This window comes from Sceloporus undulatus, chromosome 6 (assembly GCF_019175285.1).
Source record: "Sceloporus undulatus isolate JIND9_A2432 ecotype Alabama chromosome 6, SceUnd_v1.1, whole genome shotgun sequence".
NCBI classification, from domain to species: domain Eukaryota; kingdom Metazoa; phylum Chordata; class Lepidosauria; order Squamata; family Phrynosomatidae; genus Sceloporus; species Sceloporus undulatus.
Window position 1 is genome coordinate 93,938,232 of NC_056527.1, and position 24,186 is coordinate 93,962,417.

General features: G+C 42.7%; 1 protein-coding gene across 3 annotated transcripts in view; it reads right to left on the bottom strand.

Moving 5' to 3' along the window:
* Positions 1–6,406: 6,406 nt before the first annotated feature.
* HOXB9 (homeobox B9) overlaps positions 6,407–24,186 on the bottom strand; it is a 48,335-nt gene continuing 30,555 nt past the window's right edge. Inside the window, exons 1-3 of one of the 3 annotated variants that reach the window (XM_042476698.1) lie at positions 13,077–13,904; positions 11,278–11,376; positions 6,407–9,257 (exon numbers count right to left, since the gene is read on the bottom strand). In XM_042476698.1, the coding sequence (XP_042332632.1) occupies positions 9,022–9,257; positions 11,278–11,376; positions 13,077–13,599 (858 nt within the window). In that variant the 5' untranslated portion in view covers positions 13,600–13,904 and the 3' untranslated portion in view covers positions 6,407–9,021. Of the gene's footprint in view, positions 9,258–11,277; positions 11,377–13,076; positions 13,905–24,186 lie in introns of those variants that run through there. The other 2 variants (XM_042476700.1, XM_042476699.1) reach the window with 2 other exon arrangements.

The following is a 24,186-nucleotide window of genomic DNA, read 5'->3' on the forward strand; positions in this document are numbered from 1 at the left end:
ATGGCCCAGTTGTAACGGGCTCCCACTCATCGCAGCCCCCTCCCCCCAAAAAAAGAGGAGGACCATAAACTGTTTAACAAACTATAAAGCGCAATAAAATAAAAAATAAAAATTTAAAAAACAATAAACACCGCCTCCGCCGCCCCGCAACTAAATAAATAATTAAATAAATAAAAACACACACCAAGAGATGTTCTTGCTGCTTATATCGCACGACATAAAAAGCTGTTAAAGGGTTTTTACGAGTTCCTTTTTTTTCCCCTCCTGCTATAAAAACCCCAGGCTTCGATTGACGCCTAAACTCCATTATCGCAAGATGTTGGGGGTGTCAATACTGAATTAAAATGATTATAGTTTTTCATATATAACATTGACTTTTCGGATCTCTCTCCTGTTCTCTCCCCCTCCTCAACCCCCCCCCCCCACAACCTTATAGGAGAAGAAGATGCGATGCCGCCTCTCTTTTATCACCTCCAAAACGCCACATTTATGGCTATTATTAACTGAGCATTCAAAACCCACCCATTCTCAGCCCCATCCCCGCCACCCCCAGCAAACTCCCAACCACAAGGTGCTTTTAATGCTGGGAGAGAGGGGATATTTTGGGGGGGAAGGGGGGCAGGAATGAAGGGGGGAGTCGATGGGGGCTACTCTCACTCACCCCCTTCTCTCTATTTTACCGACGTTTGTCGGAGTTGCGTTCGGCTTTTAACATGCCAACTCGACAATTTTCCTCGATTTAAGCACACAGGGGGTGAATCCTAGCAGCCCTTTTAAACGCAGTCAGCAACTATTATGAAGACGGCGCCCTCAAATCATGAGACTTTGGAGCTTTCTGCCTTCCTCCACCCCCCCCCCCCCCAAAAAAAGCCTTGGAAAAAAATCTCACTCCTTACCCCCCAAACAATCCCACAAAAATGGGGGTCTCCCATAAGCTTCTTTTTATCTCTCTTCCCCCCCCCCCCCCCCGTCATATCTCCCTTTTATGTGTCTTTTCTGCAACACCATTAGACTGAAAAGACACTTCTTGGAGCCTTTGATCTCCCCCTTTTTTCAGTGGGATTCTTTAATGGGTCCATTTAGACAGACACTTAGCTTCCCCTTATCATCCCAACAGAAACCCACTTTGGGGTCTGCAAAACTCAACTATGAAACCAATGGACCCCTTCGAAATGAAAAGTGCCCCAAAAAAGACTTTCTTCCCCCCCCCCCCCCCCACCACCACCCTCCATGACCCCAAAGATCAAGAGCTCTCATTTGAAAGAACAATTTCTGCTAGGGTACCTACCTAACTGGAAAAGAAGGAAGACAGAAGAGAAGGAACTAAGGAAGGAGGGAAAGGAGAGAAAGAAGGAAAAGAGAGGGGGGAAGACAGTGAGGAAGGAAGGAGGAAAGCAACCCTATAAGGTTATGCAGGCTAACTTCTTTGAAAAGTAAAAGCCATTCCGGTTTTTATTTTGCAAGAGATGATTTTTAAAATCTTAATCCTTAATCCCCTGCAATTAAACACGTTTTTACTACTCGAGATGCCTTAAATGGGAGCTTTTCTGTTTTAAAAGGGGGAAAAGCGCTAAACTTGTATTTTTATGTTCCCTTTTTACAATCCGCTAGGCAGCATTAAAAAAAGAAAAGACCAAGCGGGTTGCTTTGCTTAAAAAGGAAGGAAGGAAGGAAGGAAGGAAGGAAGGAAGGAAGGAAGGAAGGAAGCCCAAAAACATATGATTGCCTATAAATTTACCAAATAACGGAAGAAGATCCTTTCCCCTTTGCAGGTCTTCACAGGTCTAAACGATTTACATCGCCAGTTTCAACAAGGCTGACTTAAAACCCAGCCCAAGGAGGCTGTTTAAGCATCGCCTTTCGGACTCCTGCCCCAAAGTTTCCAGTACTTACTTATCCATTTTCAGAGAGCCATTTCCTTCCCTAGCCTTGCTGACGGATGAATGTGTTTGTACACATTTGCAACCATTTCTCGGTTGCATAAGATTTGCTAGGGATGGGATTTTCTTTTTTTGGTTTCATTGAAATAAATGGGAGGCACATTGAAGTCGCATAAGCATTTGGTCCACAGACAAGTCAGTTCTCTTGGAAAAGAGCTACTTCTCGAGATGGAGGAGGGGATTTGGGAGCACATGTTTCCTGAGGTTAAGGGGACCAACAGAGAAGGACTAAGTTGTCTTGAAAGTTCAACATTTTTTACCATCAGATCAACGCAGGATCAACGCCCGACAAAGAAAGAAAGAGTCCACCGTGGATCAAGAACCAGCCGCTGGCTTTAAATCATTGGCATACTGTACTGGGGGCCCTCTGATGAAAGGAAAATGTTTCTGTTATTAAGCTGGAAAAGGGGGGGAGAAGGGAGAGAAACCACTAGAGAAAGTGGGACTATAATTTACAAATACCCAGAGGAGGAAAGATTTATCAGGAAATCTCCCTTTCCCTCCTCCCCCCAAATACATCACTTGGTAAACTGTAACTTCTTATTACTTTATAGCCTCATGAATTGTTGTTGCTACTGCTGCTTTGTGTGTGTGTGTATTCAAAAAAGGAGGCTAGGACTTGCTATGAATTTGCACAAGGTACTTCTGCTTAAAAGATTGCCTCTTTTATACCGTTTAAGAGTTGCTGAAATTGGCCTTTCGGAGTGGAATTGGGGATTTTGCAGCTCAGAAATGTATCTCTGGGGGAAAGTTTTCTTTCCTTTTTCTTTCACGTTCTTATAATCTCTTCCTCCTTTCCCAACCCACGACCTATTTCTGGTTTTTGTACTCTTGTAAAATCGGTTCTGTGCCACTGAACCAAATCGAGCATTGAATGTCACCGGTTTCTTACATACTTGCTTCCAAGAACCTGTAAGCTTTCAAGAGAACATCTTCATTAAACAAAGAATCCATTTCTAAACCTCTTATTTTTCTGGTCCTGTTATTTATTTATTTTTCTCCTCTCATTTGCCATCGTTTGAAGAGAGTAACAAGAAAAGGCCGTTGTTGTTGCTGCTGCTGTTTTTAAAGGATAATCTGGAAGGTAAACTTGCTGGTAGTCATTGCCTTTTGGACCTAAAGGACTATTATCAAACATCTCCAGTGGGAGAAGGAAAATTTGTCTCTGTTTTGGATTCAGTTTGACTGTTTCTCCCCACTTTTCCATTTGTATGTTTGCAAAAGAGAAACACATGGGAGTGTGAGGACATTATATGACGGTTGCTTTTCAAAGCAGGTCAAAACATTAGAGAAAAGAACATTAGAGAAAAGCAGAAGTTGGACAATGCTGGAAGCTGTTTAGAGATACTTGGGGCTGTTCTTTGACAAGGTCTATGTAGGGTCGAAGTATAATGGGGACATCGATGCCCTCTCCCCAAATTTCTAACTTGTTCTCTTTTCTCCATCTAAGTCCTAGATTTTGAAGACTGTAATATAGACGTCATAACCTTTTGACACCACAAAAGAAAGGGAGGGAGCACAGTAACAAATCAAAGACTCTATAAGGCTACACTATCAAACGAGGGTTTGTTTACTCCATCACATGCACAACACACACATTCCAGGCCTTGGATACCTCGGACACAAACACAGCAGGAAAATTGCCTGCTCAAGTTGGATGAAAATACATGAGAGTTGTGCTGGAGCTCTTCCTCGATGCCTTTTCCTTGCAAAGAGGGGCTTGTGCAGGAGAATCTCCTGACTCCTTTTTTTGCCTCCAGTTTTTTACCTCTTTATTTTGGATGCTCAGCCTTAATGCCTGTACCTCCAAGAGTGGAAAAGGTGTCATCACCATTATTATTTCTATATTTTATGCAGCGGCTGGAGGAGGAATTATTCACCCTGGTTTTGAGCAACCATTCAGTTTATTGTTCCTAATGAAATCAAGGTGTTGTGTGGACTCTAGAGGGGAAGAAACCCAAGAAGCAGAAGAGGGTCGCTTCTTTCTAAACGTGGAGCAACAGCACCATCTAACGGCCGTTTGGAGTAAGACACCCTTTAAAAAACATAGGGCCAATCAACAAAGATGGGTTAGAGAGAAAGATTTGCTTGTGTATGTAGTGTGTGTGTGTGTGTGCTTTTATAGCACCCCCTTCTTTTTTTTCTGCTTTGTGTGCTTTTTCAAGCATTGTTGCATACGACGAATCCTTTGTGAAATTATAAGATCTGGCATATGAATGTGAGCCTGGAAAGGAAAGGAAGGCCTTTTCAGATGTCTCTGGCTTGGTCATATATAGCTCTATAGGGTCCATCCGGTCGTTTTCAAAGCAATAAAAGCAGGAGGTTGAGACTTAGCATTTGAAACACAACAACAACCACATACTGTTGTTTCAAAGCCCCGAGACTAAACAATGGACGTATTCTGCTCTGGAAAAGGAGGGGGGGTTGTAGAGAGGATTTAGTTGTAGAGAGGGTCTTCTTCTTCTTCTTTTCTTTCTTTTAAGGGCAAAGAAAGCCTTCCCAAACGCAGACGTCTGGCCAGAACTTCTGGGATGTGTCTTTACATATTGGGGATGGTGTGTTTGAAGGGATGGTGGTTGTGGCTGGGGGTTTATGATCCAGGATGCTGGCAGCTTGGAAGTGATAAGAAGCACTAGACAAAAGGGTGAAGCAATCCAGAAAGCTGGAGTGGCGCAGAATCCACAAGAGGGAAATAAAAGTCACAAAGGTTGTCTTCCTCTTTCTTTCTTTCTTTCTTTCTCACTCTCTTTCTCTCCCTCCCCCCGCAACTCTTTCATTTCAAATCCTTTCTTATTTCCCTCCCCCCTGAACTAGACAAAACTGGGTGCCTTTTTTGTTCCTTTTCAGTTTCCCCCTCCCTCCTCTCTCTCTCTCTCTCTGCCCCCCCCCCCACTTTCTCAAGACCTTCTAGTAATTTAGGAGCTTCTGAAAGTTTTCTACTCTTGTTTGCTTTACAGTTGCTTAGTTCCTTAACCTTCAGAAATTTATACCCTATAAAGTTTTATGGCGGTCATATTCTTTTATGGCAGCCTACTGCGCAGCGGAGTTTTCCTCTCTCTTTTATGACAAGTTTCTCTCTGGCTTCTAAACCCAGGAAGATCCAGCGATCTTTTCCCTCTCTTCCCAGAGCTTGCAAAGGAAATAGATACATATATACAGACAAACACATGCACACATATATACTGCATATGTATTTTAACTATACGCACACCCGATATATACATATAATGAAAACAAAATGTGATGGCGATTGTATGTTTGCCTTTTAACAAGTGCATACAGTATTGATGCAAAGATGAGGTTAAAGAAAACCGTGTTTGCTTGAGTTTGGGGAGACTGTAATTGGAAAAAACGAAGACAAAACAAGACACAAATATCCTTCGTGTGGTTCTGTCTGAAAGTGCTGCTTGAAATGACTTTTGGGGAGTGATATCACAAAACAAAAAGCTTCCTATTGGGAGGCCTTTTTAAGCAAAATATGCCTTCAGGTTTCTATTGTGTTTGTTATTTTTTTAAAAGGAAACTTGATGAAGCCATTTTGGACACACAAAACACACACACACACACACACACACACAATTATACTGAAACAAGGGACTTTTGCTTTACTATCCTGGATACACCATTATTCCATATCGTGAATACTGTATATTCACTCCTGGTTCATTCATTCATTGATTCATTCATTCATTCCTCCTTGCTGAAAAGTAATAATAATAATGACACTTTTCGCCATGAATGGAAAGAAAAAGAACCCCTTTATTTTTGTTTCGCTGAACAACGGGTTTAGAGATGCAGCCCGCTTAAACACGGAAGGAAACGAGAATACATTGAAAATGAATTCATATCAGCTTTCCTAAAGCGATCATGGAAAACAAAACAAAGCAAAACATAGAAGAACTATCTGACCAAAGAAAAACAAAACACCAGGTTTTCAGAATACATGGCGAAGAAGGAAAAACAAAGCCAACACAGTTGCAAATATTAAGTTTCTAGAAGAAGCCATATAACACAATGAGATATAGGTAGTCCCCCCACCTTCCCCCCCCCCCCCAAAATATCGATTTTTATTCCGAGGCATTAAACAAGTGTAGAAAAAAATACGGAACAGAGGAAGCAATGCTTTGCCAACCATTTCCTCCCTCTTAAGACAGAAGTTTCTCTAACGAAAGCAGCTAGTTCCTTTTAATATTTAACCCATGCTTTTGCAAAAATGTATTTAAAAACAAAAAAAAAAAAATCTTGTTCTTCACTAATAAGGTCTAGGGATGAATATGCTAATAGATACGTGGAGATGGCTCTCTTTATAAAATGATAATATTAACCCTGAAAGTGATTCAGGGTGATAGGCCCCCCCCCCCCCCCCCCCAAAAGATGGTCCATGTGTCCATCTCTCTTTTTCTTTTGAGGGCCATTTGAAACACCAGGGGAAAAAAACATGGACAAACCAGAGAATGCTGTCAAACCTTCCTAAGCCCAACAGACATCCTAACAATAATAACCTAATTTCAAACTAAACTCCAATATTATTTTTACAAGGAGGAAAAAAACAAAGAGAGGGAACATTTCATAAAGTTCGGGGTTTTTTTTAAGCTATAAAAAGGATTGCGCTTGTCTTTTACCTTAAAAGAGGTTACCCCTGTTAACTCCCCTCCTTGTATAGAAAACAAACACAGCTATTTAGGACCTATTTCAAGGGTTTTGGAGGGGAATGCGTTTTAAAATCCCACGAACCCCTTCTTTTTTAATATGCAGCTTTTTAAAAAATACCAATCTAAGCCCCCTTAAAAGATGTATTTTCTTCCAATTTTCAAGAAAATCCTCCAAACCAGGCCATGCTCCTTGGAAAGATTAAAATATCCCTATCAAATTTCTAAAGGACAGCCAAACGGTATAAAAAATCCTATACAACGCTCTACGAAATTAGATTTCTCCACTGCAACTGTTTGTCTGGAACGATCCTGAAAGACAGACATCGGTTCCTCCCACCCTTCAACTTTCTGCCACCCAATGGCACTATTATTATTCCTTAAAAGAGAAAAAAGTGGTAAATCCAAATGAAAGGATGATGAAGAAGAAGAAGAAGAGCAGAAAGAGTGCGTTTGCATATGTAAATTCCTCTCCAGTTCTGAAACTACTATGTACAGACTCCATTTTATACTCCTAAAAGCCACAGGAAAAAACAAGCCAAACATTCACAAAATCACAGTCACGAACACATTTCCCCCCCTTCCCCCTTTTATAAAAACAAAAGACCAAATAATAATAATAATATTAATCCCTCAAATCCTCACACACCATATATAACCATCTTGTACTAAAGTTACTTACCTACCTACTTCGCCCTCCCTAAGCCCCACCAAATTGAGGGGGATTGGAGAGAGAAACTAATTTAGTTAGTTGTAAGGGGACCAGAGTCCCGTGTAACTTTTCAAAAAGGAAAGCAGTGTTAGTCTGTTTGAGTAGAAAAGAGGAAAGTTGGGAGGAGGAGGAGGCAGAGAGAGGACTCTAGTGGCCCCTTTAAGGCTTACTACTGCTATAACGGATTTAAAACTGAACCAGTCTTAAAGGTGCCACAAGGGTCCTTGTCCCCTCCTTCCCCTTTTCCTTAGATTCCCACCAAGGCTAGGAGGGTCAGACTTTTAGGAATGAGAGACTCCCCTCCCTCCCTTTTAAAAAAAGGTATGAAATGGCAATTATTATTATTATTATTTGTGTAAACAATGAAAAAGTAACTCAAAAGAAAGAGAACACCTCCCATCCCAGAAAGCCACCACATCAATTCAATGCCACTCAAAAGTTGGTTTTCATGTGAAGATGAGAGATGGGTTTGTCCTCCAGGAGCAGAGGACAAAGTCTCCCAGGACATTCAAGTATTAAGACTTCTCAGCACAAACTCGGATGAAGGAAAAGGAAGGAAACTCACCCCATGCCCACCAGCCTTACACCAGCCTTGGCCCTCGAGTGGTTTTCTCAGTCTCCATGTTCACAATAAATTAGGAATAGCCGAGACACAAAAGCACTTTTGCAAAGCCAAGTTGTTCCCCATCATTGCCCCACAATTTTATTTTAAATTATCAACCTTCTCGAACCCATCTCTTGTCCCTTAAAGGTTAGGATCAATTTGGTGGGAACGGATCAGAATATCAGGCCTACTGGGAAGATTTCCTTTCCATGCCCCTTTGGAAAGATTAGGGAGCTGGCCAACAGATTGTGCCATTACTCTCTTTGTGTGTGTGTGTGTGTGTGTGTGTGTGTGTGTGTGTGTGTGTGTGTGTGTGTGAATTGTGTTAGAAAAGAGAATCATCCAGAACAGGCAAGCCTGTTTCATGTAGCTTTCCTCAAGCAGGTGTACTTACACTGGATTACAATTCCCATCACTGGTTGAGGATTATGAGGGCTGTAGTTCAACACAGTTGGAGGAGGATTTAAATGTTCAAGAAAGTGAGACCCACCCACCCCAGAACTTGGTGGGATGCATGCTTTTCCAAGGATGCTTCCACCAACATCGCCTCTTTTCTAGATCTCTCAAATGGCCTGGTCCTTTCCATTAGAGGAGAGAAAAGTAAGCTGGTGGGGAAAGATCTGGGCCACAATCCACCTGGAAGCCTCCACTGGGTTGATTTCCAAGCAGTTGTCTCAGAGGATGAAGTTCCAGGTGGAATGATGTCCTTCGCATGGGACAAGGCAATGGAGTGGCTTAATGAAAGCCATGCAAAGATGACATAGCACTGCCATCCATGATCTTGCTATAAGTTAATTTGGGGTGGGAAGGAGGGGATCAAAAGCCAAAGGTGCTCCAAATCTGCCTTATTTCTTCACTATCTTTAGACATTGAGGGGTTTGTCGGAGGACCCGAAATGCAAACAAGCAGGTGCATTCATTATGTATTCCTGGCATGCCGACCAAGAGTTCTGGCTTGGTTTTTGCTGTAGTTTTGGAGCACCGCTGGGGAAGCCGCTGCCCATAAATATAACATTAGCTTGGAGACGGGACCAAAATTGGGAGAGAGGAGAGGGAGGGAGAGAGGGAGTGGGACGGCTGGTGGTGATGGTGGCGGCGGAGAAAGGACGGGGCATCTTCATTCTTTGCCCTGCTCCTTATTCATTTTCTTCATCTTCATCCTTCGGTTCTGAAACCAGATTTTGACTTGTCTTTCGCTCAGGTTGAGCAGCCTGGCCACTTCGTGTCTACGGTCCCTGGTGAGGTACATATTGAACAGAAACTCCTTCTCCAGTTCCAAGGTCTGGTACTTGGTGTAAGGGCATCGTTTCTTCCTGGAAGAGCGAGCATGCAACCAGTTGGCTGCGGGGTTACCTGCAAGGAGAACAGCAGAGAGAGACCTTTGTGAGAGAGAGAGAGAGACAGTCATCGGCCCTGGGTCCCTCAGAGTTGGGGTTTTGAACTGGTAGAGCCACATGCGAAGAGAGATTCTACGGAGTGTAAGGGGAAAGCTTCGCAAAGAAAGCACACCTACTCATCGGGTGGTACTTGGATGTAACTACGCAGACCTTTATGAGGCTGATACTAGGAGGACAAGTTAATGCAGGCCTTTTCCCTGCCTTAACTGGGAGTTGGGTAGGAACTCTTGCAAGTTTATGCAGCTGAAGGAGGGAAGGCTGGAAGGAAAGAAGGAAGGAAGGAGTAGGTTCAATTTGAGATATAGATGACAGAATAGGGGGAAGGGACTTTGAAGGATGAAGGGAAGGAAGGAAGGAAGGAAGGAAGGAAGGAAGGGATATATTCAGTTTTAGATGTAGGAGGGAGGGAGAGAGGAAAGGAAGGAAGGAAGGAAGATACTCAGATTTAGATATATGAGGGAGAAAAAGCAGTTTATGCAGAAAGGGAGGAAAGAAGGTAGGTAGGTTTTCTTTCCACAGTATTATTACAGGAATATATATCTTCCACAGGCATCTTTAAAGGATGGCCGTGCTTACTGCCTACTTAGTCCAGTGTCATACATAGAGACAAATTCATACAAAACTATGAATTATCGAGCACTCCTTCTCTTGTCTGTACTGTTTTGTCATCTCTCCCCCCCTCCTTTTTTCTTCTTCTAAAAATCCTGAGGAACACTCCTGTATGCCTACCTACTGTGAAACAAATTGCCTGCTGTAGTTTGTTAATGTTGGGGGGGGGGGGCAACCACAAGGAGGTTCGCCTAACATTGCCACGTCTTACAGGAGGAGGGAAAAAAAGGGGGGGGGTAAAATGTCGCGGGAGAACTTTTCCTCTGGAGGTCCTCCTGCGCAAGCTGGTGACCCAATGGACCACAGTTACTCTGTTAGTCTTGATAGTAATTTAAGAAACATTTGGATGTATGAAGGCTCCGTGGTGGAATGTGTTGGGGCGAAGGAGAGACAAGGTTGTGGTTGCGATCCTGTGATAGTCACAGGCATGGGATCTACTAAGTAGGGAATCCTTGCGATGTGATCTTTCACAAAGGACTGTTTGTGCTGTGGGTCACCACTTTGAGTGACACGGTCTAAAACACACAAATCCACTCAGAGGAATCCAGTGGGTTTCTTTTTTCGTCTTGTTTCTCTCACAACAGGGAAGACTTCTCAAAAGGCATAAAACGGAAGTGTTGGAGAAAGAGAGCTAAACTCCTGTCTGACTTCCCAAAGGGTTCCGGAGTTTTAAAAAGCAGACCCTACAAACTGAGTTCTTATTGAGAAGGAAAGGAAGCATTTTCCTCTGAGTAAATGCATCTCTTCTCCCCCCCCCGCCGCCATTTTCATCTGTGTGTGTGTTTGAAATTAATTTAGCTCTCCTTTTTCGCCTACAAATCCTCCCAGCCCTTTTCCTCAACAGAAGTGACTCGCTCTAATAGGAGGAATTAAATATTAAAGAAGACGCATGGCTGTTAATAATTAATACAGCTACATATCTTTTAATGGCGTTTGGATGAGATCTCCACCAATGACCCTCTTTTCGGTTGTGTGTGTGTGTGTGTGTGTGTTTGTGTTTATGTGTGTGTGATTTCTTGGCATTTCAAGGAAACATGACGTCCGCCACAGGAAAACACGTTTATCTCTCATTTCACACACTATTCCCCAAACAGGAAGTCATTTTTTTTTTTTTTTTTGAGGAATGGTCAGCTACTAGCACGCTACTCTTAGGAGCCAAACCACCATGACCACCCCAAGTGCATTTCTATGTACAAGTAAAACAGTTTTCGGAGGGGGATGAGGGCTTCTGAATCTGCAAAGAGGCTTAGAAACGGGACGGAAAGCACCGGCGCCCAACCTCTTTGCCTTTGGGCAGCCTTTCCCCTCCCTCTCCCCCACCTCCTTTTCTTCCTTTCCCCATTCTCTCCATCCCCGACCAAACATACCTTCTAAGCTAGAATGTACAGGACGCCCACCGGCACCCTGTCCCTCTGGAACCGAGCGGTTTTCTTGGGCAAGATTTTTATCTATCTTCAAATCCGGGGCTGGGGAGAAAGATGAGGGGGAGGAGAGTAGAAGGGGGGGCAGATAAGCTTTTTAACTTTGTTTGACAAAATGGTAAATCTTTCACTTCTTCTCAGTGGGTCTCCTCAGTCGCTGATTCCTGCCAAGACCCCAACACAAAACGCTCCTTTCCGCCTCCCGCAACCGCCCCCCATTCGCTTTTTGAATTGCACACAGGGACAACATGCTCAGTCAGAGTGGCCCTTTCCACTCCATCGTTTCGGACCTGAGAGTAAGGGAAGGCTATCCATGAACATATACATCGATGCAATATTTCCAATAAACCCACTGATAGAAACTGTGAAGATTTTTTTTTCTTCTTCCATGGCTTAGGGAACCTTGGTCGCCTTGGTCGAAGCAGAGCCACTGCGACAGCATCAAACTGGCATGAAACCACTTTTTTAACACACACACGCACACTCCAACACACACACACAACCAAAATACTGAACCCAAGTAGTCTGAAACCTCCTCGGTTAGGCAAAGGCCATGGAGAGAAAGGCATCGAGCCCCGTTTCGCCTTCGCGGAGCAAAATATTTAAGAGGCAAAGATTATTGGTATACTTTATTACCCCTCCACCCAACTCCCCCACCCCTCCCCGCCACTAAATCCTTTTCTCCTATCTATTTTTCCTCTAAAGGGGGGTGGGAAGGAGAGGCGATAGCAACCACCCACCGCCAGGTTGCAGGAAGAAGCACACGATTAAGTTTTAAGAGTTTGCCAGGCTGATGTTCCCCGTAGCAAATAAAATAAAATATAACGAACCAATTAAGCTCGTTTCCCCCTTTTTACTGGGTTTTTTAAATAATAAAGCTTGTGTGTGTGTGTGTGTGTGTGTGTGTGTGTGTGTGTGTAGGAGGGCGGCTTTGGCTCTGAAATATTCATAGGCACGTCGGGTGCATTTCATAAACAAACAACGATCATCACCCCAGAAGGCAGAGTGACAGGGAAAGCGCAGCGGAGGAAACCGGGGGTCCTTTCAAGGTAAACAAAGGCACGGGGATTCACAAACACACACACACACACATACACACACACACACACACACACACACCTCTTTACTTTCCTTCTCCACGTGAACTTCTTCCCGTCCTTTGAAAAACATCAACAACAGCAGCAACAGCAACAACAACACAAATACTTTCCCCACGTCGCAACCCTTCTTCCCCACAACCCAACCTAGACACACATTGAGAAACACAATCCAGTTTGGATGCTTTCCTCTCCCTTTCCCTGTCAAAGGATAAAGGCAAACGGAGTTAAAATAATTAAGTAGGTGTTTTTTTTTCAAGCTAAGGAGGAAAGTCGAGTCCCAAACCCGTTCACATTACATTGTGTGTATATATACTTAAAAAGTCTAAATCAACAAAGCGAAGGATGCTATCTCCCCCTCGCACACCTCACAGCCCTGAGATTACTATCACAAGTGGGCTTTCCTTTTGGGGAAAGGGAGAATGAAGACAAGGAGGAGGGAGAATTCTCTTTTAAGAAGACCAGCTTTACAAAACAGAAGACCCCCTTCCCTCCTCGCCCATTGTGCCATTTTATGACCCCCCTCTCTTAGGCTTTTTTTTGGGGGGGAGGAGGAATGTTGGGTTGTTGCTTCTTCTTTTTCTTTTCTCTCTCTCTCTCCCCCTTCTTCCTGAAATGCTGTTTACTTCCTCACTTTTTATAACTTACTTTGATCTGGCCTGCTTTTGTCCTCGCTTCCTTCACAAACTTTATTGTCCTCGAAGCTGGGCCTTTGGTTGGAACTAGCGATCCCTTCCCTTCCAGCCGCAGCAGCGTCTACATGGTACTCCTGCGCTCCCTGCTTACGGATCTCCCCCGGGTGAGGTCCCAGCAGCGGTTCTGTTTTAACGGGTCCCTGCCCGGCTATGTTTTCTGTTCTGGGCACTGGGTCCAGCCAGCTCCGTAGGTACCTGCTGCTATCGGAGGCAGGGAGGTTTTGGTGCTGGATGTAGGGATGGTAGACCGAAGGAAGGCTAGCAGCACTGTGTGGCGTCAGAGGCGTCCAGGAGGCGCTGAAAACGGACGATTTGGGCTGAAAGCTACAAGAGGGGAACTCGAGGTGCTCAGTGTGGCTACTTTGCCTGGAGTTTGAGTACTGCCCGGAGGAGAATTTGGCGGCAGGCGATTCTTCGCTGTCATGACTTATAATGGAGTCGACATAATAATTGCTAAGAGTTCCAGTAATGGACATTCTTGGACATCATACGAGAGCCCCACGGTTCAATGAAGGGGAAAGCGAGCGAGCAAGCGAGCAGGAAAGAAAGCAATAAAAAATAAAATGAATAAAAAAGGAGTAGATCTCTAGTTAAGCTGGCTGTATAGGTATTAAGGTATATAAGTGGGGACGGGTGGATGATGGTGGGGGAAAAGAGGTTTTGGAAAAAACAAGAAAATCAACACAGGCGACACTCTGGCTTAACCCCCTTCTCTTCCTCCTCCTCCTCCTCCTCCAGCGTCAACTTCCTAGCCAAGAAAAAGTACAGTCGGGACTGCCGGGTTGGGAGCTTCCAGCAAAATGATTGGTCAAACTTTTTTCGTGAGGCTGATAAAGCGTCAGGGCCGGCGTAAATCAATCCGGGCGGAGGGGAGGGAAGGGGGGGCCGCGCGGGGCTGTCAAACCGCCCTCTGCATTCCATATCAAGGATGGATTGGGTTATGTGTCGATGCGATGTTGCAAAACGGAGAGAGGGTTCAGAAAAGCGCGAAACGTACAGTTCAAACGGGGGGGAGAGAGACCAAGGAGGAGGAGAGGTTACCTCGAGGGAGGGGGCTGAAGCCGCCCCCTGTGTGTGTCTTTATAGATTTCTTTGCTCCTTTTTTTTTAGCTGCTGAAACATAAAAGAGAAATGCTGAGTTTTGCCCTCTCTTTGCCACCACTAATGCTCTCTGCTGGGGATTCCTCATCCCCCGCCATCTCGCCACCCGATCTATAAAGTGCAACCCTAGACTCTCTCTAGCTCTTCCTCCCCAGTCTGCCAAGGCTACTTAGCTGAGAGAAAACCCAATATATAAATTGCCCTTGGTTTCCTCTAAAGTTTTCTGAAAGAGGGTGGCTGGAAGGGGGGAAGGGATGAATATCTCGCAGGGGTTACAAGGGACGGCTTTTAGGTGTATAGATTTTTTTTTTTTAGTGGGTTTTTTGGGCTATGTGTCCATGTTCTAGAAGAGAGTCTTCCTGACTTTCTTCTAGATTAACATATCCCAGAAAAAACCACAAAAAACTATGTAAGTCGGCCATGAAAGCCTTCGGGTTTTAATTGTATGTTCTTCATGTTTTTGGGCATGCATATACTATATATTATATATATAGGTAGATTGTTAACCAAGGAGTGCATGTGTGGGCATGCATATACTATATATTTAATATATATATAATAATAGGATAATTGTTAACCATGGAGGATGGGGAAGCCACGGATCGGTAAATGGACTCTTCTTAGTAGTATAGGAAGATTTCCTGATCTTGTCACCTTCCTTCCGTTCCTTAAACATGATCCGTTAGGGGTCAGTATATATGGTAATACCTGTCTGGATAGTAATATATCCAACACCACCGCATTCCTTTTTCTATATGTTTTGTGTGGGAGTGTGTGCCAACTGGCATTATGTATCCCTGGGTGATATAGCTACCGCCTCTAGTGAAAACCATGATAAACATATAATTAATTACAAGCTATGGTCCTCCTTGTGTGCATCTGTACACACAAACCCCTGTATACATATATGCATGCATTGTCCTTCCATATGTACGAATGCATATAGGTGTGTGTCTATACATAGATGCTTATATTTTAAAAAACTCAGTAGGTTTCAGCGTACAATATTGTTCCTTTTCCTCGACAACAAGGGTATATTGCCGGCCGATTTTTAGATATAGATCGTCCGTCTGCTGGGTTTCCTCCTTCCATAGCCCAGTTTGTTTTGAAAGCCATGGAGATGGTGGGGGTGCAATACTAAAACCCTCATTCTCTCTCTCTCTCTCTGTCTCTCTCTCTCCTTCCTTCTTCCCCTCCCCGCCATATACACGCACTTTAATTTTACTACCCTTGTAAAATGTCCAATCCGGTACTGATCCTCTTTGTTTTCTTACAGAAGGCGTTAGACTTGAGACGGTTAAAGAGTTGAATAAAACTTACATTAGCTTTCTTTGATTTTTATAGCCTTGAATTTACTGCCTGTGGAAAAGGAGGGTGGTTTTCAGGGGGGAAAAAGCAGCGGCAGCAACACCAGCAGCCAGGGGGTGCCTTGAACACTTCGGAGTACATCTGACTCCGGGGTCCCTTCTCCCTCCTCCTTCCTCTTTTTTGTTAAACCAGATCCGATCCAATTAAGTAAAACATAATAATAAAACCCTCACCGAGCATTTGCTCCAGAGGAGTCCCATTCAACGCAACGGCTGTGAAGTACGGACTTGACAGCCCAGATCCTAAATGCGTGTGTATGTAAGTTTATGCCCTGCCTCCCAACTTTTACTGGGGCTTACCTCCGAGTAAACCTATCTAGGACCCCGAGGAAAAGGGGCAAAACTGATTCCTGGCCTTGTGCTTCGGCTTAACCTTCTTTTAAAGAGAATTGCCTGCTTCTGTCAATAATACCAGGTTGCAAATTCGTCTTTTGCAACCTGGAGGAGGGTTCAATTTTCTGTCCAGGGAAGTGTTTGAAGGAGGTTTAGACTGGAGGCAGCCTTCAACTTTTCCAGCATTGGGGAAAGAAGAGGAGAGAGACCTCCAATGCCCCCAATAAGGGCTGTCCAAAGCTTTCGGTTCTCTAAACGCTCCTGGAAAGGTATGCTATGTAAATCCTCTGAAAATCCTATGTATGGTAGTGCAAAAACTTTCCATAGCAGATTTTCTACTGGCCAATTAATATTTTTGAGTAAACTCTACTCATGCTTGTTGTAATTCTACAAGCAGGAAGAGATTAAGCTCAATGCACCCCATGGAAAAGAAAATTACTCTCTCCCCCAAGTATTTTTTTCTCCTATGCCTCAGGACCTGATGTGCCTCTTTCTCCCTCTTCATTGCAGACAAAGGCATGGAAGTGGTTAGTAAGGAAGAAATCAGATAAAGGGATGTACATTATGTATGTATATGAATATATTGACGGATGAAAAAGGGAACTAGGCAACTAGAAAATACAGACTGATAAACCGATATAGGAGGGGAGGAAGTTTACATTATTTTTCTGGCAACCTCCAATAAACTAATAAGAGAAAGTGCAGCTATAAGAAATTTTAAAGGGACTGGGACATTTGAGGTTTCTACCTCTAACCATATGTTACTTGGAAAGGACTACATTTTGCTTGGTGAATAGTAAATAAGGTGGTAAATAGTAAACAAGGTTCCGGCCATTGCTAAAAAAAATCAGTAGATTGGGTCTAAAGGCTGGGGAGGGAAGAAGAAGTCAAAATCTACTTGGAATTGGTGCATGTACTGACAGATGATCAGACAAACTGAAGTTGGTGAATCCAAGTATCACCTGCAAACAATTCCTAAAACCTGCCTCCTTCCCTAAAAATCTCCCTCCAGATATGTTTTCTTTCAACAGTGTCACTACAAAAGGAAGGAAAGTCAATTTATTCCTAGCATATTTTACCGCCCTGTAAAATACCCTGGGAATAAAATATGCCCTGTTTGTTGGTTCTACAATGAGCCCAAGTAGGAAGGTAATGAAATTTACTTCTGAGTAAGAGCTTCTGTCAATGGGGAAGTTAAGCTAATGTCCAACTTCCACACTGAACTTAAAAGATTTACGGTGCAGGCCTTATAGATATTTACTTAAAAGTAAGATCCATTGAGTTAAATCTGCCCTGGGATCTAAGATTATAACCCTGGGAGCTGGTGTATCCACTCAAAACTGAGTTTGGTGGCAGTTCTCAGGTAAGTATAAATAACACTGCAGTCGAAATGTGTTTAAATTAAATTGGCTGAATCACTGCCTTCTCAAGAAAAATAGAAGCTTGCTATGCAAAATAATTCGAGGTCTGTTGCAGAATTGTTTCAGACTTCAAGAATCTCCCAGCTTCTTTATAGCCACACATTTAGAAACTTAGACCTCTCCTGCTTGAACTTTCAGGGCCCTGTAGTATTAAGCTGACCTGACTGATTTACTTCTATAGTAATCTTTAAAGAAGAAGAAGAAGAAGAAGAACTCATTTTAAATAATAGCAGTGTTTAAAATAGGGTCAGTATAGCACACATTTCCCCCCTTGGCTTTGTGCCACTGAAATCAGTGTACTGACCTTCCCCTCTTCTAAAATAAGAGATACCCAAAAATTAGAATGACTTTCTTAGGGAATCGAAACCGAAAATACAGCATGTGCCTTGTTTTTATGGCATTCCAGAAATCACTGATGTCTTTGAAAAGAAAATCCCTCTGATAGGGATGCATCCACCAGGTCTCTGATGTCAAAAAATATAAGAGAGATGATTTAAAAGCCTGGTAGAAAAGGAAAGGACAAGCTTGTTGATTGGCGGGGTTTTGAGATAAGTGATGGATAAATAGGCATTTGGTGTGGTTGTTGTGGAGGGGAGTTTTAAAAAATTAAGTAGCTATGAAATGTACTGAACATTAATTGAAAGGAAACACCTGTTCCGTGTTTTGCAAGATAAACTGTCCATGTTTTACCTGTAATAAATATATCCCCGGAAAATCCTCAGGCATCCCCCTATAAATAATTATGAGGCATGTCAGCAGCCAGAGTATATAATTTTCTGGAGTGTATAAATTCATAGCGAAATGACTTCGGGAGAATAACCCTGAAGTAGAACCCAGGGCTTTGAGGGATTCCCCAGCGAAGAGCCACACATGAAGACCTGCAAAAGCCATTTGCCTTCTCTGCGCTGGAGATTTATCCAGGGATGTATTAATTTTCATTCCTTCTCCTTTGGAAAAAGAAAAGTGTACTGCCATGCGAGTATTCCTCTGTATCCTTTCTTTACGGAAGACTCATATTACTCAATATTACTTGCGCATTTTATCTTCCAGGAGGAAATCCTTTTTTGTGTGTGTTCAGTTTAGGGATGGGGTTCCTTAAAGAGAGTAGACCTCGGTTTTTAAAGATTATAATCTCTTTTTTTCCACTCCCTCTCTCTCTGTTATAATAGTAATTAATTAATTAATTAATTAAACTTTTATTTCCATCCCGCTTTTCTGTAGCAAGGCAATCAACGCGGCTACCAACTAAAACATGCATATACAAATATTGTACATTAAATTACAACCCCTTTTTTTAAAAAAATTAAATATATTACACAATTAAAAGAGTTTTCAATCTATTATCCATGCTTGGAGGACAGTTTTCCCTTTGGTAGATGAAAATCCAAGCTTTTCCCAATACATACAAAAGGGAAAGATTTCCATCCGACCCTAAACATTTTTTAAGGGCAGTTTACTTTTACTGTTTCGCCAGCATCTCTGGCTGGCATCTTCAGAGAAATCATATTAGATTTCAAGGACAGAACCAGACATTCTGATTCTTCTCTTATATAGCTTTAAAAATCTGGGGCATGACTACAATACAAGCGGAACTTCTGCAGCCAAGAAAGTAGTGTGTTTTCTCCCCTGAATATAGCGATTTTGAAATATTTCCACACAAAAAAACAGTGCACTGTTTTAAAAAAACCCAACACATTCCCCTTTTGTTTTTGACATTTGGGGGAAATGTTCAAAGAGGGTTTTTTAAAACAGAAATTTACAGCTTAATTTTTCCCCTTCATATGCTTGCTTTCTGGGATTTTTTTTTTGGGGGGGGGGGAGGATTTGTTCATGTAGAAAACAGCTTCTTTTAAAATGTCCAGTAGCTTTAATTAAAGCACTGTTTCTCAAATAGTGGGGCGGGCCCCCCAGGGGGGGGGCCCGAGATTTTGCAAGTATTGCTTTATAATCTGTAGGGCAAAACTTGGGTGTGAGTTTTCAGTTTTCACATCCAGACATTATTTCTCAGGATCCCTACAAAGTGTGTGTCTGTGGGGTCCACACCCTATACTCCATTGTTTCCTTCATAGCAGACAAACAACAAGTGCTATTTTATGTTTCAAAGAATGCAAGCTATAGGAAACAACAGAGAAAAGAATGAGGAGAGAGAGATTGAGTAAGGCCTCCCTAATATACATAGAGGCTTTCTCACCTTCCTCAGCCCCCTATTTTCATTGATTGCAGAAATCCAACTTCCCTGATCAAGGTACCCCCTTCAAAGGCATTTCTCGCCTTCTGTCCCATTCTTTCCATCTCTCAAAGAGGCTTCAAGCCTCTTGCTCTAGAACAGACCCATTGACTTCTTTGTAAGTTGTCCAGCTCTAATTTTGGGAGGTGGCTGGGGGCTTTTGCACCTTCAGGCTTTTACTGCAGAGTCCACAATGGGGCTTTAAATTGCTTTCAGGATATTCCAGTGTTGCACACCCGGCTGAAATCTGAAATCGGATCGGGGATTAACTTCACAGGGCTTTAAGTGAAACCAACAATTGTATATATACCTCTGACTAGAAGCTAAGACCCTTTGTTTGCAATAGGTTTGAATTTCACGTTAAATGAAGTAGGCACATTGGTTAGCTAAGGCCTCTTTTGGAACTCCAGGCTATATAGGCTGCATCCACAGTGGAGAAATAACCCGGTTAGGCACAGCTTTAACTGACCTGCTCAAGGCTATGTAATTCTGGGAGCTCGGCTCTGGGCCCCACAATAAACTCCAACTCCCAGAATTCCATAGCAAAGAGCTAGGCCAGTTAAAGCGGGTTATTTCTCCAGTGTGGATGCCGACTCGATTTCCAGCTGCGCTTTAGAGAGTGCTAAGCTATACTTTAAAGCGGTATAGAAATGTAAATGCTATTACTGTTTCTATTAAAGCACCACCGAAATGCCTGTGGCTTCTTTCCAAGGAGGTTAGAGAACAGGATCTGAAACTATCAAGGCACTTCCTACAGACATTTTTCTTGAGGAGAGTGTGTTCTCTTCACTTCACTTACAACAGGAAAAAAAGGTGCATAAGTTAGGGTCCTTGCATTAAGTCCAATTAAATTTGTGGAACTAGGTTATGGGTCTGGACCGTTAAAAGGTTTAAAGGGATGTCATAAACTTAACAGGAGTCTGCCCTGCTGTAGCCTCAGATCTGTCCTTCAGGATCCCTCCAGCTCCAACCATTTGCTGTTGTTCATTTTAAGGTTAAGCTTCCCACATACTTTCTTTCTTTATTAATTTTTTAAAAAAAGAAATATGTCAGGAAACAGACCCCCAAATGAAACAGATGAGGGCTGGTTGGGGATGATGGAGAGATCTGGAGTCAGAAGCTAATCCTTGGTGCTTTGAGTCATGAAAGGAACTCCACTTCTGAGGAAGAAGGGAAGTCATGCAATACTATTTTTATTTGAAATAAAGTACGTTTGGGTCATCTAATTTTTTAAAAAAAGTTAAAAATCAATAAAGATGAAAACTACCTTTCTCCATTTCCTGTGTTAGTTGGGGATTTTCAGTGCTACTCTTTGTGTGTTTGTGTTTAAGTAGTGTTGTTGGGAGTTTTGTTTTTTTGTTTAAGTAAGTGGAGGGAAGGCGACGAGAAAAGGAGAAAATTCCTTCTCTGAAAGGAAGCAAAGCAATTTCCACATGTGGGCAATGCTCCAGGAGCTGAAACAAGACCTGCGTTTTCAAAACACTGTTCCAAGTGAGGTTTTATCGTCTTAGCAGTTAATAAAGCAGTTAGAGATCCCTTGTAAAGTCAGAGGCCTGAGTGAGTTTCCAGAGGCAAAACCGAGTAACCAAAATCCAAGGAATGGTTGGAAGAGGAGGGGGGGGGACACACATTTAAGATGTGAGGCTAGACATACTGATATTGCAGTAATCTCCATTGATTCAGTGGAATTTACTCCTGAGTAAGCCTGCATGGGCTTTTGGTCAATTTTGGTTGTGTGTTCATGTTTAGGGTTAAGTTGCAAGTCTATATGTATACAGCGACCTGGAAATAAGTCCCCTTGTAAGCAAAGAGACCTGCTTCTGAGTAGCAAGGCTGAGCCACAAGATAACTGAACATTCTCCAGTTCAGAAACTGAGATGTATTACAAACCAGCTCTTTAAATATTCACACCACTAGATTGGTGCTACCCCCTATAAAAGGGTTGCTAGAGAGAATATAGTATTTTGGATAGAGTCCCAAAAGGATTCCATAGGATGCTACTTTAGTCCTTCTGTCCTCCAAAGAGTCTGTCCTCAAAAATGAGGACATTGCCCCCTCCAGTAAGAATTCTACTTACTCATGAAACTCTCCTTCATTCTTCAAATGCCTACCTTTTCAGTAATTTCCAACTTCAGTGAAGTGTTTAGAAACATACTTTAGGTATCCAGAGAAAATAGGCAGGCAAAGTTACCAAGGGAAAGTGAACACACAAAATGTAAGACTGTTAGGTGTGAACCTTTTTTTCAGTGTCCCTTTGAAATGCTAGAAATTTGGGCAATGGAAGAATAACTCATTAGGGAGCAAATTTGGAGGGGGGATAAAACCCTCATTTTTTAAAAGTTACACTTCTCTTCCTCCACACATTAGGAGTAAACTATTGGAAACCCCTGAAACCTATTGTCCAGGAAATCCACAGAAGTTGTGGGAGAATGGGGAGTATTCAGTCATGGAGAGCTACTTTCCACAAAGTAGTAAGGAAAGTAAACTTACCTGCAAACTGATACTGATAACAAGGTTCCTCTAATTCTGTGTCTACGTCCTAAGAGTTAATAAATTCTTATTTTTGCTCCCCAGAGCACTCACAGGTTAACTTTACCCATATTTACTCACAGGTAGACGCCCCTGACTCCAACAAAACTTTCAAGATAGCCCTACTTAAACCGTTCATGCACATACCCTGATTTAAAAGTGCAAACCAGCAGAAGCTGCTCCTGTGCAAACCCCAGGGGAACTCTGTCCATAACGTTAATGTAACTTCTGCCCAAACCGGAGGTGAGACTTCCCCCCCCCCCAGTTAATGAGTTGGAGGAAGGTGTCCAATATCTCTGATCAATAGCTTTATTATTTGTAGAACAGAAGCAGCGATAATAAAAAAGTACTAATAGGGGAGAAAAAGTAACCATGCTTATTATTTAATCAGCTAGTTTAATTCAAAGTAGCTTCAGTACCTTAAGTCAATGGAAAGTCATGTAGGCAGAAGATCTGAAGACTGCAGCCCTATAAAGCTTACCGGGGAGTAAGATTCATAGACCTCAAATGTGACCTATCTCACAGCATAAGGTTGCACAGTAAGAGAAGGTAACTTGAAAGCAAAGTTTGGTTAGTGACCTAAGGCAAGAGCTGTAAGCTGATAGACTGGAGGAGCAGAAATGCACATGGCTGTGGAGAATGCGAAATAGGTTGGAATAAAAACGTAACTGTAATCAACTAGGAACTGCTTTCCAAACTTTGAGCTAAATCCTAAAGTTGATCCTGACTAACGTCATCTCATTAAATCAGTGGGATTTACCTAGGTGTTGACTCTCCGCTACACTCTTCACTAGGATGGACCAACACAATTCTAGCCTTGTTGTGTAAGGAGTCGGATCAACAGCCCTCCATTTCCCAGTTCTCTTTCTCTCTCTCTCATATATATATCTTTGTCTAATTTAAAACTTCACTTGAGCAACTGGAAATATAATGTAAGTAAAAAAGATCAGGCAAAGTTCCCAAAGAAACGTGGATATGGCCAATGCTCTAAGTGTGAAAAATTATCAGTGTCTCATATTCTCTGAAGTGTTAGAAATTTGGGGAACCGAAGGAAAATGTCATGGGGTACATTTGGGGGGCAATGCCTTCATTCTCCCCCTAGTTAGACCTCTGTCCCTACTCCACCCCATACACATAGTAAGAGTAAAGTATTAGAAATCTGTGAAATCTACTGTCAAGGAAAGAGGCAGAATTTGGGGAGAAATAGCGTCTTTTTTTCAGCCAAGAAGAAAGGCCTTCCACGAAGTGACCCCAAAAGACAAATAGAGGTAAGACGCATATAGTGTCTATTTAGATTTCTGCAATATTGCTTCATTGTAATCAGCGGAAGGAAATCTGACTATTTCGAAGGGGACGGAAAAGAGGGACAGACTGTTCTTTTCCACGTTGGTAGGAAAAAGTAAGCTCCTTGTTGGGAAGGAATAGAAACATCGAGCCCCAAAGAAAGAAAGAAAGTGAAGAGGTAGAGGAAAGGGAGGAGGGGGGAAGGGAAAGGAAGGGGGAATTTCAGAGACTGGATTTGCCCAAGTTGCTATTCATTGTCTTTCGTGTGGGGTATGTATTCCTATGGAGGGACAACGACATGGGGATCCTCAGACCTAAGAGGTGTGCGAAGTGTCAGTATTTTGCTTTTCCTTATTCGATTGACCAAGACGAGGGAGGACTCAGCTCCAGGTAAGACCCGTCTCATTTTCTTATTCTGGGACAGCCCGAAACCAAAGATTGGACAGAAGACAGTCCAACAATTCCCACCAGCAACATTACTACTCCTTTCCGAAGGCAGGTTTGATTTCTTTCCAGCTCTCTTAATGGGCCTTTAAAAAAACCAACCACCATCTTTCCCCCTTATTTTGAAATAATAATATAGCTCCAGTTTTGGTGACCAGGATTACTTACGCCACTTGAAAACAACAAGTTTCCCTGAAGCCAAGGACTGGGACCAGTGGTGTCCAAGTGGCTAGGAACTGAGAGTGGATTCAGATTGCCCAAATCGACCTGGCCTGGTTCCACTGAGTTGTGGTGAACCCTGCTCTGTGCCAAACCTGGTGGGTTTATTTACTCCTCTCTCTGCAAAGGGGATATGTG